Source organism: Cupressus sempervirens, chromosome 3 (genome assembly GCF_028749045.1).
Source record: "Cupressus sempervirens isolate cs-2001-9-10 chromosome 3, ASM2874904v1, whole genome shotgun sequence".
NCBI lineage: Eukaryota > Viridiplantae > Streptophyta > Pinopsida > Cupressales > Cupressaceae > Cupressus > Cupressus sempervirens.
In genome coordinates, this window is record NC_143120.1 from 931031431 (window position 1) to 931047026 (window position 15596).

Below are 15596 nucleotides of genomic sequence, written 5' to 3' on the forward strand. Positions count from 1 at the left end.
AAAAAAGCCAAGTGGATAAAAAAGTAGAGGGTCCCCATTTGCTATGGGGCAATGTGTGAAAAGGTAACAACAAAGTGCTAGATGTGTATTCCTTCTAGTGAGATCAAACCAACTTAAAGATTTAGGTCAATCTATCACTCTGGTTAAAAAACTGCAATCTATTCTCAATGTCAGGCTGCTGCGTGAGAATCAACAAAATGTTGATATGTGGGTCGGATTGTATCCAACCCACAATATGTAAACAAGATGTGGCAACCAATAGATTTTCGGTGATATAATTCCAAGATTCAACAATAAAAGTAATGCGATTGGTCCTTTGATTGTTGCAGTAGGTCAGTCTACAACTAGTTTGTCACTACTCTGAATGAAGGAGACCAATTGTAAAGACTTGACAGTAATGAGTACCACGCTTCAATAAATCAATGCGACCTGTGATGTTAGATAATTTCAGATTTCATGCTCTTCCTGATGGTTCTAAATTGCTTCATTGATTGCAAATTTGTCTATAGAGACTCCACGAAATTGAGGAGTGATGGGAAGACTATGCTAGGTTCTAAACCACTGAAACCATGAAGTTTCAAAGCTCCAACCATTGGAAACAGAAGTAAGAATGATGATGATCATGCAACCCAGCAAATGCTTATTTGTAATACTTAGTGAGAGTTTTCCCTCCAAGACTTCATGTCTGAGATGTGAGAGAAAATAATAAATCAAATTGTCCTGATGATCAAATTTGAATTAAACAAATGGGCCCGTTACTCAAAATATTGCTACTTCCCTTATTTTTAGAACTAATAACACAGGAATCAAATGGGCTATTATTTATGTGCTCATTGGCCAAGGTGTTAGAAAAGGGACATGACAGGAAATGGTGGTCTCTAAGTTGAATTCTAAAGTTAGCCATATAATTTGTCCAATGACTGAAAGCTTAGTAGAGAAATCATGTTCACATGAATCTTCTAGTTTGTAGAGATATTTCAAAAATACCAAAAGAACTATTAAAGTATTACTTAGTCTGAATTTATACTATTAGTCTATTTGTACTTTTACAAAAAGGAAAAGCATACATACTTGCCACGTCCATAAAATTTTAATGTCAGAATAAGGCTACCACCAGACATCAAATATGGCAGCAATGCAGCAATTATTTCTGCAGCCTCAACAGGATGCTTGTTAATATCACAAACCAAAAGGTCAAAGGATCTAGTTCTTGTCCAAGCCTGAAGTTCTCTATGTGCATCTTCAACCTAATGTCCACAAAACAAAGTCAGAACTAGCATGCTCTTCATGAAAGTAGGATGTTTAAAGCATCTTTAAAAACTTTAAAACAATATAAATATCAACATCGTTTTTTTTTGCATAACCTAACATGGTAAGCATGAAAATGGATGATATTGAGCTTATGTATCTGAAAGGAAAGTAGATGATATGGGATGCTCCCTATTTATGTCTTAGTGTTTCATCACTGTCAAATGTTGGTGAGAAGGCTAAATATAATAATAATCAATATCTATAAAACTTGTGTACAGTGTTCTAGATTGCAAATCCCTTCATGCAAAGATGATAAATGTTCTAAGCTTTGGTCCTCTTTAATGTAGTGGTTTCAATATATTTATAATTTTTTCATTAAGCTTGCTGTAAAATTATCAGGTAAGAAAACCTGTTCACCCAATTTGCTCTAGCAATTCCTCTCCATTTTCATGAACCTTGTTGTGGAATTCTGAGGGCACGGAAAGAAAATGCTAATGAAACATTTTAGGTCTTCTCTCAAGCTCCACTAGCTTAGATGTTGATAGCATGTTGGCTAAAGAAGAAAGATGTAAACTTTTTATTTATTCTACACAATGATAAAATTATAAATGCTAGCATCTGTGAACAACATACAAAATCAAGAGCACTTGCTAAAAGAAACACTAACAAACAGAAAAATCAGAACTGGGAGTCAACATAAACTAAGAAAATATCACAACAAATATAAAGATTCAATAAGACTGAGACTGTGATAATTAATGGTAGTTGTACAATGACCAAATTGGTATATTGTTGAGTTCACTCCCAATGATAGATAGGGAAATATTGTCTGGTATGGTCTTCATTGACCATTCTGGTTCTGTTAAGGTTCTCCTTAGAATGAGTAAACTCAAAGTTCTTTGCTTGGTGTCCAAATGAGCTATTAAAAGAAAGGCATGTAGCCTTCAGTGTTTCTGTTTCTTGTATGGAGAAAGCATAAGCTGTGCATCCACTTCATGCGGGGCATTAAACAAATTCCTCTCCTGGTGTTCTCCACGGGAATGTCTGACTCTGAGTAACAGAGATATTCGGAATATAATGTGGCGGGATAGCATTGAACTGCTGCTTTTATATAACCAGTTGCTCTTGATGTTTGGCCAACTGAATTATCGGATGAATTTTCTTGGTGGTTAGTGTTTTAAGAAAAGTGAAGATTTTGAATGTGACAACCCTGCAGAGTTCAATTTTGTCTATTACTGCACCCATAAGATAAGATAAGACAATAATATTAATGTCCACGAGAAACCAAAAAGGTTTATGGGACTGAACATACAAACAGAAGAGCCAGCCAAAGCAGAAGCACCAAACAGTGGCTAAGAAGAAACGGAAGCAAAAAAACAAAAACAAGAAAGAATACAAGGTAAGCACTAAGGATCTTTCCTTGTCACAAAGAAATCAGTAATAGGGGGGTAAGCCCGTGAATGATCCATTGTCTTAGAATGCCTTGTAGAGTTGTTGTAGGACTGTCGCTACCTAGAGAGACTGGTACAGTGTCTAACTGATCTGGAATGAGAAGTACTATAAGGCCGTTTCAAACCCATGGAGGAGACAAGGGAGAGAAAAAGACAGTAATGAGCTGGTCTGAAGTATGCCCCTGAGGTATAACAGACTGTAGGGTAATCTCTTGAAGATGGGTGGCCTCCTGAAGATAAAGCACTAGACACCTCTGATCAATATAGCTGAAGAACATCGAAAGAGAAGAACAGCCTCTGAAAAGGCAGTAAAATCTTCCTCTAATCTCATAGTAAAGAGGACATCAAAATATGAAGTGGATTTCAGTCTCAAACTCTGCCAAAGTACACATTTGACATATCCGATCATCCCAATCCATATACAAGATAACAGGCTTGCAGTGTAGTGATACTTACTAGGAGGAAGTCAATTAAATGCAAATTGCTGAAAGTGCTTGTGAACTGGACAAATGGAATGGAAGGGAGATCCTCTGTAACAGAAGAGGAAGGACCACATGAAACTCCTACATTATGGGATTTGTCAGCTTTGTACTGTGCTTGATGGTATTTGGCAATGAGCTCCAGTGTGGGCTGAATGTGATGCTATTCGGATTGTTCCCACAAAGGCAGGTTGTTCGGAGCATCAGTGAAGTTGATGCAAGAGAGCAATGTAGTATGTAATTGTAGGCCAGGATTAATAAGGTAATTGGCTACCTTTTGAACATTGCAGTTAGTGTACAATGTCTATTGTTATGTTTAATAATATCGGTTATACATCAATGCATTAATTGTCTGCATTAAGTTTGGCGTCACTCTCAGGTAGTTGTAAGTGTTGGTTGATTGACAGTAGTGCTCTTGGCAACCCTCAAGTCCTTTAAATATATTATTATTATGCACTGCCAAGGAGTTAGCATGGTGTACTTGGATGAATTGTAATCCTTGGCCGACCATCTTTGGTCTTCTTCTCTGAAATGAAACCATGAGCGAATAAAGATATCTTTTACTCCTGTATCTGGTGCTGGCTGTAATCTTTGTTTTTATTCCATGTATGTATATATCAGAAATAGCGGTAGACAAACATACAAATTGCTATGGTGCGTCCAAGAGAGAATTATGTTCTTACTCAAAAATACCAGCCACCTATTGCAGTTATCCAAGCACACTTTATATCCCCACCACATTAATAGCACAACAATGGGAAATCTGCAAGTGGAGTTCAAAGTCCATCTCCCCATACCACCTCCCTAAAGTCAGGATGGGTTTATTGGGCCTTGGGGAAAGCCCTGGTGAATAAGTCTTAAACTCTGGTGGCCATAATTCTGCCCTAATTTATTACCGCGCATGAAGATCTCACTAGTCTTGTAGGGTTTTCAGTAAATTCTAACAAACATCAAAGAAAAAGGGAGGATGTACAAAAATGAAATCCGACTATAAGCATGGTGGTGTGCCAAATAAGGCCAATTTAGTGATTGCTGGAGTGAAAATAGTTCCATGAGCGTATTCATCCAATTCTGTGTGCAACAAAAGTATTATAGCATAGAAACGCAGACAAGGTTTGCAGACCCCATACTAAACAACTACAGAAGCAAATTGTCAGAACTCTGCATGTAAGGGTAGATTAAAAGCATGAATGTGAAAAATTCAATCCTTAGTCCTGAATAAGCAGCTCATATGTATAATTCGTAGAACAAATACAGGAAAGAAAGAAGATGGAGAAAACAATGAATCGAAAAGAGTGGTTAAACTAGTATCCTTAGAAAATTTTATTTCGTTTGCATAAATCTCACAGGTGGTTTATTATTGGTCTCACAGAAGATAATTGCTGGGGCCATGATTACATTGCCACCGAGGGAGTTGGATCTCTTGTCGTATTGAATTCTCTTGGCAGTAATCCCTTGGAAAATCTGAGTGGTAGAAGAATAAAAAAGACCATTAGTTATGGCCTTCATGCGAATACACACACATATCCTGCTAGCTTTAGATTGCAAGCTGCTATCAATTGGAGGGCAGTCAAGATTTCTAACGTTTCTTCTATCATCTTCTACATGCTATTGCTGACCAATGAAACTGAAACATCAGACATATGTCACTTTAACACTCTTGAAATATCCCAGCCAAAGATTATAAAAGGTGCCATTACTAAATAAACTTAGAAATGGCAAGAACCAGAGACAAAATGGAACCAACACCCTTCTGAACTAATCAGTTGGCTAATCAAGCAAAGTATACGTGAATACAACTCAAAAGAGTTTACAATTGGACAAGCATGGCTTAAAATCTTACGACTTTAGTTTGTTAGAATTAAATATTAAACTGGTGCCAAACCTTTTTACAAATATGACTGACATTTGACCTCTGGGCTTCCAAACAAAGCTTCCCAGGATCAACTGCCAAAACACTATTTGCATATCGACTTAAGTATTCTGTCCATGCTCCTGGTGCTGCTCCTACATCAAGAACTGCATGAAAAGAGTGTTACAAAGTTATTTTATTTATTGAATTCTAGATGTAAGAGATAGCAAGTAGTGTATGCATTTGAAGGAAATTAATTACGAAAAAATGATGCACCTGAGAATCAAGTTTCAGACTTATATTAGTAAAATAGATAAAACTACAATTAACTTGCTTCAGCGTACATTCAAAATTCAGGCTTATGTTTCTCTAGTTCAGATTCAGACAGATTTGTTCAGTCCTGGGGCATCTATTATAAAGCTTACAAAACTCGTAGAAAGTTCATAGTTGGGCTTGCAATGATAGCTTAACTGATAAATTACAAAGATTGTAGGTTGACCATGGAATTTTTCCCTAAATCAGCCTCCGTACCTAGAAAAATATGTAAGTGATTAATAAATGCAAGCATATCAAAAATTGAAACATAGATGATGATGGCGGCGTCAAAATATGGTATTTATTAATTACAAGTGGTTCTGCAATTCAAATGATAGCATCATGACATTCTCAGATGGTTCATTGTTGCCATATATTGATAATCAATCTACCATTGCCCATTGGCTCTCTTCATGTTAATAGATTCAAGCATACTAGCATCTGTGTCATAGATTTATTGTATGATAATTATGATGCTGCAATTCAAATGATATTGTCATCAAATATTCAGACTCTTCTTTGTTGTCTTGCCTTGATAATATTTCTGCTATTACCTATAAACTTTTTTCCATGTTCTCAAACAGTAAATGGATAAAATTGAGGTAAAATATAAACCTTTTAAGGCAATAATGCTATACGCATGACCATTAAAGAATATTGTTGTCATATAATCATTAAGAGACATGCACATTGCTTACATGGATACCTAGCTTGTGGAAACCATATGTGAAGGGTTACTACTGTATAATAGGTTAATATGCATTTGGATTATTATAGTTTGGTTAGATTATTAGAATTAAATAGAGTTTTTTATCCCTGTTGGTTAGTTAACAGCGATTGAAATGTCATTGATTAGGACTCTACTTGATTTACCCTAAACTCCCCCACTAGGGTTGGGATTGCACTTGGGAATGGCCATTTGTGACGTTCCCTTCTAGGGGCTGCCAACTCCCATTGATTAACATATATCACTATGCATTTAAAAAAGATTAAATTAAGAAACAATCAGTTTTTCATAGTCATAATTAAACCCTAAACCTCTAATCAATAACCTTGAGGACAGGGATTTACTTGCCCTTAGGGCACTTGGAAATCAATCTACTGGTAGGCTCCCTCAAGGTTTCCAAAACACATATGCATACCTATTTTGGGACTTCTCCCTCAAGGATTCATGATATATGTCCTTAATTCATCTTGGCAGTTTCCTCCTACATTGTGAGGCATTACTCCATCTCTCCCTGACAAAATCAACCCATCCTCTTAACAATATTAGTGAGTGAATAGGGAATAGACAAGTATAAATTATTATCTTATGTATTACGAAATATAAATTTATACATAAAATTCAACATAACTGATATATATATATAATTTATTTTATTAATTATTAACTGATATACATATATGATGTATATTAATATAATAGAAGTTAGACCATATAATGATTCTTTATCCTTAATATGATTCAGATATTACATTCTGTAGTATTGTCTCATTGAATGCTTGCCAGCAATACATATGATTCATTTCCACTCTTATCTCTTCCTTACAAAAAATAATAAAACTATTTTATATTCCTTGATTCTTTTCTTTATAAATCAATAATAATTCTTTGATCATCTAAATCCATGATCCCATTTCATTATTCATTCTTCCATTCCCCTTTGATGAATTATGGGACTGCCTTCATATACCGTGTGTTTGGAGTGATAAGGCATGTCCCATATCCTTTCATAATTGCCAACCTTTGTAACTAATTGCATTTCCTTTATCACACACTAGTTACTAATATCGTTGAAGTATTTCATAACACATTGGTCATTTACTTGTAATCGCTGTCATATGTTTGGTAAGTATTAATCTAAATCATGCCCAAGACAAATTGACTCCACAATATATAATTTTATAGATACATAATGATTTAAGTATTCTGCTACTATACATAAGCAATGACTAACAATTGGATTAGTTCCTTTGGTTTCACATTTCCGGGTAATCTCCACGATAGTCTCTGCAGGCGATGGACTTACATGAGAACATTATTTCTAATGTGGCAAGATTATTGCTACTAAGTATAATATCATTGTTGCATCTTTTTAACATCGTCATTGTTGTCATTTAGAAGATGTATCTAGGTAAAAAGGAAGAGTTTATGGCATCCATTGTGGTTCCTGATTTCACTGTAAACCACTCTTAGCTACAGATATGTGCAATGAGTTCTTACAGCACCAATAGAATTGATATTCAATGTTAGCACATTATAAGTCTCAAATCCAATAAATTGGAGGTAACCCATTAAATTTTAATCTTTTAAGGCTATGGAACACATTTCAAGGTATATTTACATCTCGTAAGGTGTTCATTGACAAACCCAAGTCCTTGATATTTCATTTTGTCAAGTATTTTTAAGCTTTTAAGTTAATTTTTTGCAGTCTTTTGTCCATAAACAGGTCTCTGGAATTCAGGTTCTAAGACCCGAATTGCAAGCCTACATTCCTAGACCTCTTCGCATCCTATTTTAGCCAAGTTTTTTGTGCTTTGCTATATTTTTCAGTTAAGTTGTTTTGTATTGTACAGTTTTGGGTCTTTTTACTGACATTAAAAGTAAGTTTTATTCACTTGCAAAGGTTCCTTTGTAAAGTGCCCGCCTTAATTTACACACCCAATGTTAAATTTATTAATGCTTTTGCTTTGAATGTAATAAATTTAAAAAACAAAACTATATGTATGTACGTGTCTGACGTGCAATGTAAAGAATTGAATTTCTCAAACAAGGGATACATATATTTGAAGGGGTCAAAAGACAAACAAACATGGGAAGCTGGAGGCAAGAAGACACGTCAGTTCTGATTTTTGGAAGAGAATAAAACAGGGGGGAATCGACTGAGGATGACAGTGGAGTATCTTACAGATCTGAATTTAGTTAACTGCATGTTAGAGGATAGGAACGACCTCTGTAATTTTTGCAGAGCTTGACTACATTGCTATTTTCAGCACTGACAGACATGCCCAGGATAGGAGAACCGGAGTATTTAATTAATATTTGATACCTTCTCATGATGATGTATTAAACATTGATTGTGTTGGGCATTTCAGATAGGCGTCATTTCTAAAACTGCTGAAGACCAGGTCATTGTTTTGTCTAGTGAGCACAATAGACATCTTTCTGATTCAAACAAGCAACTCAAACTTCCACAATGAGAGCACATGGCTATCTGCAATAATTGAGGAGCAGATGCCTACATGATTCTATCAGCTTCTTACAAGAAGACTTGTTTCAATCTGCTATCAAGCTGGTGATAAATTCAACAGGAGTAGATGATTATTATATACACACACGGTGGAGGAGAGAACATGTTGACTATATATAATTTCCATGAGTGTATGGTTGTCATTGATTGGGTTTGATTCGCAGTAAGTATACAACTAGGAAATGTGATAGACAATATGGAGGTGGAATCATGGATATCAGTGAATTCTAAAGGGATTAATTCAACCTATTAGAGCAGACATCCATTGTGTGATATCCCCGTAAGATCTATATAATTGTTATCACTTAAAATTGTGCCCTTGCTAAGCTAAACAATAACTTGCATTTTAAAGATACATGGAAACCATACTTACACCAGCCCGGGGGACGTGGGGACGGGAGGACAAGTTTTCGGAACGGGGGGACAAAGGGGCCTCAATTTGGAGACGGAAGGAGGCAACGGGGGGTATATAGTATATACTATACATATAATACTTAAAATGCTAATTATGAAAAGATGTATAACAATATAAGACATAAATATGAAGTATAAGTTCATCAAATCCGCTATTGCTAATTTTGTTTTACATTGCATTGAACATTGAACAATGAACTATGAAAGAGATCTAAGTTCTAACTTCAAACTTCTAATTTCTATCAAATAACTTATATAATCAAAGATTGAAGATTCAAATTCAAAACTTAAAAGTCATAGATATCTATTATGATAAATCATATTATCAATTTAGCAAAAGTACGAGTATCATTATCTCATCAATCATTCAATGACATCATACACTTAATTAAATCAAATAGCAACAACCATGATATGATCACAACGTTCAATGTTCAATGTTTCAAACTTCAAATATCCAAGTCTCAAATACAAACTACAAACTTAGAAAATTATGTAAACTCTTCTTCTTGCCGCTGTTTCAAAAATTAGAAAACTATGAAATGAATAGAAATGAGAAAGCATAGAGATTTAATGGGATTTCAACCTCTAAATGGGCTCCACATACCCTACGGTTAGCAAAAAATTAAAAAACAACAAAACAAAACCTCTAAAATAAAAATAAAAATTGCATTTTTTTATGTGCCAGAAAGGGGGACAGCCAGCCATCGCCATCTAGGTTGGGGGACACGTCCCCAAACGGGGACGTGGGGACGTCCCCCTCCCGGTGGCGAGTTGGTGGCACCATTGGGCACACGGGAATGCTGTCCCCCCGTCCTGGTTACGTTCCCATCTTGGGTGCAGCAGCCAAAAACAGTGGGGACTTTTCCCCGTGTTACTATGATGGGAACACTCCTAAGTTGTAGGTTACTTATAAACTGAAGTGAATCTTCGGATAAGGCTGGCTCCTAGCTGGTTCACACTCTAAACTACTGATTTTTTTAGGAAAAGGGGAGAAAGAAAACTTAAATGAAATAACTGATAACTGGAAATGACATGAAAACTTTAAAAACCTACAGTGTATACCAACTGTTATGGAGATGAACACTTGATAATAGTACTAACTCAAATGTAGAAAAACAGCATATCACAACATATTATGGATTATCTGTGCAGAAATATTTCATTAACTGGTCTGTAAATAACAAGTACTAAGTAGGAAAGGATGATTTTCACAAAAAAAGTACTTATCATTCAAGTAAACACAGCTAATACCCTGTACAGATCACTTACAGAAAGGTGTAAACGACGTGAGACATAGGCTACATATGAAGGTTTTAACTTTGTGGTTAAAACCTTTATATGTAGCCTATGTCTCTCGTCTTTTAGGTGGCTATTGAAACCTTCATATGTAGCCTATGGCTCACATCTTTTAGGAGGGTATAATACGTGAGACATAGGCTACACATGAAGGTTTTAGCCACACTTCCATGGTTACAACCTTCATATGTAGCCTATGTCTCAAGTATTTTAGGTGGGTATTGAAGTGTGGTTAACACCTTCACATGTAGCCTATGTCTCACGTCTTTTACACCTTTTTGTAAGTGATCAGTTCAGAGTATATTACTTGTGTTTACTTGAATGACAAGTACTTTTCGGTGAAAATCATCCTTTCCTCCTTGGTACTTGTTATTTCCAAACCAGCTAATGAAATATTTATGCACATATAATCCATAATATGTTGTGATATGGTGTTTTTCTACATTTGAGTTAGTACCATTATCAAGTGTGTTCATCTCCATAACAGTTGGTATCCATTGTAGGTTTATGCAGATTGATTTTAAAGTTTTCATGTCGTTTCCAGTTATCAATTATTTCATGACTCACTGAACTATAATAACAGATAGGACAAAAATAAACTTTCTGCAAATGATGTAGACCTGCAAATTGTATTCACTTCCAAAATCACAGAGTTACAGAAAATCTGATGCAAAAAGACAAAGGATAGAAAGAATCACTAAGTCCCTTCCACTCAAAATCAGAACTTTAGTATAATGAGCCCGGACAGAACAAGTACAATTTCCAACCTCCTGGGCTCAGATCCAGAAAAGTAGCCTATCAAAAAGGGGTCTAGAACCTCCAAAATGAAGATTAATCACTCTCCCAGCTCCACTAAGTCATAAACACACCTATGATTCATCAAAAACTGTCCACAAAATGCTCTTATTGGAAATAAAGGCACTTCAACTGCCAAGGCAAAGTCAAATTTGACCTTTAGGCTCCTAGAAACACTCTTCATGTTGCCAAACTGACGAATACCTAGTCAATACAAAATGATGACTTTATCTTTAAGGCTCCATCTCTATGATACATGTCGCATCTTCAAAGTAACTCAAATCATGAGGATAGAAGTCAAAAGGAATTGAATACTCACATTTGTATTTAATAATAGTATTAACAAAAGATGATTAATAAAAACATCACCCAAGTAATATTATTTTACAAAGAGTTAATACAAATGGAAATAAAACTTACAGAAAATGTTGAAGCCTAAACCACCCCTAGCCATACACCCACGACACATGATAAATAATAAAATTAAGAAAAATCCCATCAAAATGTCTATTTGCGGATTCAAAAGGGAATTTAAATAAACTTTGAAGTTCGCCTCATAAAAATCAATCCAAAACCTAAAGTGATTTCATTTCAACATTTTCTCACACATTTGCACTGAAGGTTCTGGACTTGGCCACCATAGTGAGGGTTTGAGTAAGCCGCCATTGAAATCATGTGTACTGAATGAGCTCTCCTTACAATTTGGTCAGTGAATATCTGGCTCTTAAGCTAGCATATGAAGGTAATAATACTCCCTAGGTTGCGGATCCATTTTTTTTTTGAAAGCTTTCATTTTGAAACAATTTGGTGCTTACCAGCTCTATGTCATTTTGTTATTCTCTTTCCATTTTCTAGTATCTTCTACAACACTTGCACAACTCCTCTGTATTTTATTTGCATTCTTTGTTTAAACAGTTCGCAGCTAGAGTTCATTTTGCTGATAAGGGTTGTCTTCCTTCTATGTCTTGACTTTGCTAGAGATCATTCTAGTTGTGACCTGGGTTGAATAATTTCTCTCAAGCTCTGCTCTTATGACCTCCCTATGTTAAAAACTTCTTACAGGATTAACTCACATGTCTCCTTGCCGCATACACGTTCACAAGCTTATGATTGTACAATTCCACCACACCCTCTGTTTTAGTCTCCAGGTCCCTCTATTTTGATATGCCATTTTACTGTTTCTTGACCTAGGCTTTTGTGGGTATGAAATTTTTTCTCCATTTGCAGGTTCAAACTCTTCTTTGAGTTTGTTGTCACAAGCATTCGGATCCTAAAGTTGTAATTTTTCTGCTACCCATCTTGGATGCAGGCGTCGTACACCAGAATTTTTCCCAGATTTGGCTATGTAAAAACCATTGCTTGCTATAGTTACTATATATTTGGCTAACATGTAGTAATGATCAGGAGCTCTCATAATTGTGCCATTGTTGGTTATTCTGGTATTTTGAATCATCGTAGATTTCAAATTCATTATCAACATTTACGGAAAGCTGTTACATTTAGGAATTAGAACATTTTCAAAGCACTTGGATCCTACTGGAATAGATCTTTGTTTCACAAAGATCGATAGAGTTTCCTATCCGTAGTAAGTTCTTCGATCAATTGTCGTCCATTATATTGTGTTTATCTCGATTATCTACATGTATTTCTCACTAGCAAAGAGCCTTCAAGGCACTTGTGCAAGGTGATTGTGCTGACAGTTTAGAAGGAACTCCATACTTAGAATCTACCTTCTCCGTGTTGATCTTGGGCAGCTTGAAAAATAACTACGCCTCTGGCAATTATTGCCATACTTCCCCACTATCATGGCTTAGAGAATTGTCATCATATTTTTGGGACACTACCTTAATCATGCCTTAGACACTTTCACCTTCTTCACTAGAGTGTGACAATGCATTTTCCTGTACACTGAATTACCCATTCTACCATTGACATATTTTGTTGTTGCTTGACTAACAAGCAATATATTGTCATCACAGTCATCATTCTTTTCATGCCTTCACTCTCTTTGCTAATCTTCCACATCCATCAATCATGTTTTCCTGAAAGATGCATATTAACATATTGTTGTCTAAATGTGTTTGACCATTGTTATGAAATTACCATTTGTCTCTCTTTGAATAAATCATATGACAAATTTGTGTTGCTCTTTATAGTTGTGTGGCTTCTTCAAACAACAAGTCACGTTTACCCCCTTAGTCACTGAAACTTCTCAAGTACTTGCTCTAGGTTCTTCCATTTGATATTTGCGGGCCTGATTGTGCTTAGTTCATTATAAAAGTAATCCTCTCCATACACCATCCTGATAATGTTTCCCTTTCTTGACATATTAAAATGCACCACTATTTTATGCATGCTTTGTAGCTTTTGCTCCAAAACTTTAGACGTTCTTGCCATGTTGTTTGACCTCTAAGTTCAAGGTAGGATTGCTTTGATACTTTTCCACTTCAAAATGTAAATATAACATGGTTTCTTACTCCTCTAATGCATTCTATTTCATCCCCTTAATTAGTGTTTGCCACAATCATATTAAGCATGCCCATAGAATTTTGAGAAATCCTTATAGCTGATGCAAATTTTGCTTGTTGCATATTCTTGTAGCTTGTGACTGTTGTCAATGAGTAGAATTTGAATTATACCTTTCTCTTCTTATTTATTTTCTTGAATACATAGCTTACTCACTCTACAATATCAATAATTAGGTGCTTAAATATGCATTATGTTCTTCAGCTCTAAAGAATCTTTGATACTTGCATTCATGATTGGAATCATTTTCCTTTGTGATTTTCATCATTAGCATTGCTTTGCTGCCCTTCATTTCCTTGTGATGCATCTGGTATTCCCTTGTTGATGAGTTGTTTTCTTTATAGGAAATGGTTGGTTGAGGATGAGTTTAAGAAACTTCAAAGAATTTTATGTTTTTCTTTATGATGATGTAAATAGACTCTTCTTCAATGTATTAACTTTTGTCATGCATTTAAAGGCTGCACAAATCAAATGCTTCCCGTAGACTTTATATTTTGTTACATATCTGTTGTTTGTGTTTTGCGACTTATCTCTAAACATCAATAGTATTGTGTTGAAAAGAGAAGATCCCCTGTGGTACCTTTGCATTCCGTAACCATGACTTATTTAATGTCCCCATTTTTGGTCAGTCTGTGCAGTTGATAGAGTTAGCACATCATAGCGACCCTCATGAGCTGACAGGGCGTTTTGGGGGGCCTCAGTTATGGATTTACTATTTTTCGTAAGTCTATTAGAAGTTTCTACTCTTGGCAGTACAGTGGGTGGCTTGGCAGTTAGTTGTCACTTGTAGTTAATCAAGTTAAGAATTGCATGATTTCTTATTTATTTATTATTCATTGAGTTGCATTATTATAATAATATTTATATTGTTATAATAATGACTTTAACTGATATTTCTAAAAAGCAAGTTGGAAAGTTTCTAGTGTTGAGCTCTTTTAGGAAACTTCCACAATTTTCGAAGCGGAGTTTTAAGGAAACTTTGGCCAACGAAAAGCTTATAGTAAGAGCTCATTCATTGGGAAAGACACACTTGGAAATATAATTGCTTTGTTGCCTTTGTGGCTTTTTCCTGAGGTCTGAACTGCGAGCCCTTGCTGATGTATAAGGGTTTCTGATGTTTGAAGTCACTGCTGATGCATGGTGGTTTCATCTATTAACTCTCCTATCTGTGATTATCTATATTTGAGAGATTGGTATTATTGTTTTGAGTATTGTCGCAATTGTTGCTGAGGTATAACGATTGGTGAAATCTCCTATCTGTTTACACTGTATTTTTGGAGATTGTCTGTTGGTATTAGAATTCTGCGAATTGAACATCACCCTTATTGTTTTTCCTGTTGCTGGGTGAGCAAATTTGGGAGGAGAATTCCGAATTCTAGGTGCTAGCTATATCTGTTTGCTGGGTGTTCTTATCTCTGATTTTTGGGGCATTTGCATCTGAATTTGTGCGAGGGTAATCAGTGCTCTCTGAGTGCAAAATCTCTTGTTATTTGGTGTGGCATTCTCTTGCATATTAGTTCTGAAACGGATGCCTAAATCTCTGCTTATAGACGGCAATTAATCTGCAATAAATCAGTGCACAGTTGTGTGAATGTGAACGCTATCATTCTCCAAAAAAATTGACAAGGCTTATTCGTTGTTACCTGCAACTTGGCGTTACTTCATCTCTACATTCAAGCGCCCAGTTGGATCTGCCATTTGGCATTTGTGTCTCTGTTCTTGGTGCCTGCAAGTTGTATTTGAAGAAGACCAACGCACATACAGGTTCCATAGCATTTATTGTTAAGACTTTGATGATTTAGCAAATTGAATGATGGAATGATATGCAGAGTCAATTCCTAGTATTGGTGGTCTCGTAGTTAGTTTTGGTAAACATTATTTGCAATATGTTTCAGAGAGCTGGTACTGCAACCCAGCCAGCGACAACTTCATTGGGGAATTTATCGGCTAATGTGTTTGCTGG

At 35.7% G+C, this 15596-nt stretch overlaps 1 protein-coding gene across 4 annotated transcripts in view; it reads right to left on the reverse strand.

The window, feature by feature from the left end:
* Positions 1–15596, reverse strand: part of LOC149569808 (uncharacterized) — a 163951-nt gene that overhangs the window by 39526 nt on the left and 108829 nt on the right. For 3 of the 4 annotated variants that reach the window (XM_089822531.1, XM_089822532.1, XM_089822534.1), the window contains 2 exons: positions 5067–5200; positions 1072–1247 (listed from right to left, as the gene is read on the reverse strand). In XM_089822531.1, the coding sequence (XP_089678657.1) occupies positions 1072–1247; positions 5067–5200 (310 nt within the window). Of the gene's footprint in view, positions 1–1071; positions 1248–4551; positions 4646–5066; positions 5201–15596 lie in introns of those variants that run through there. The other variant, XM_089822533.1, reaches the window with a different exon arrangement.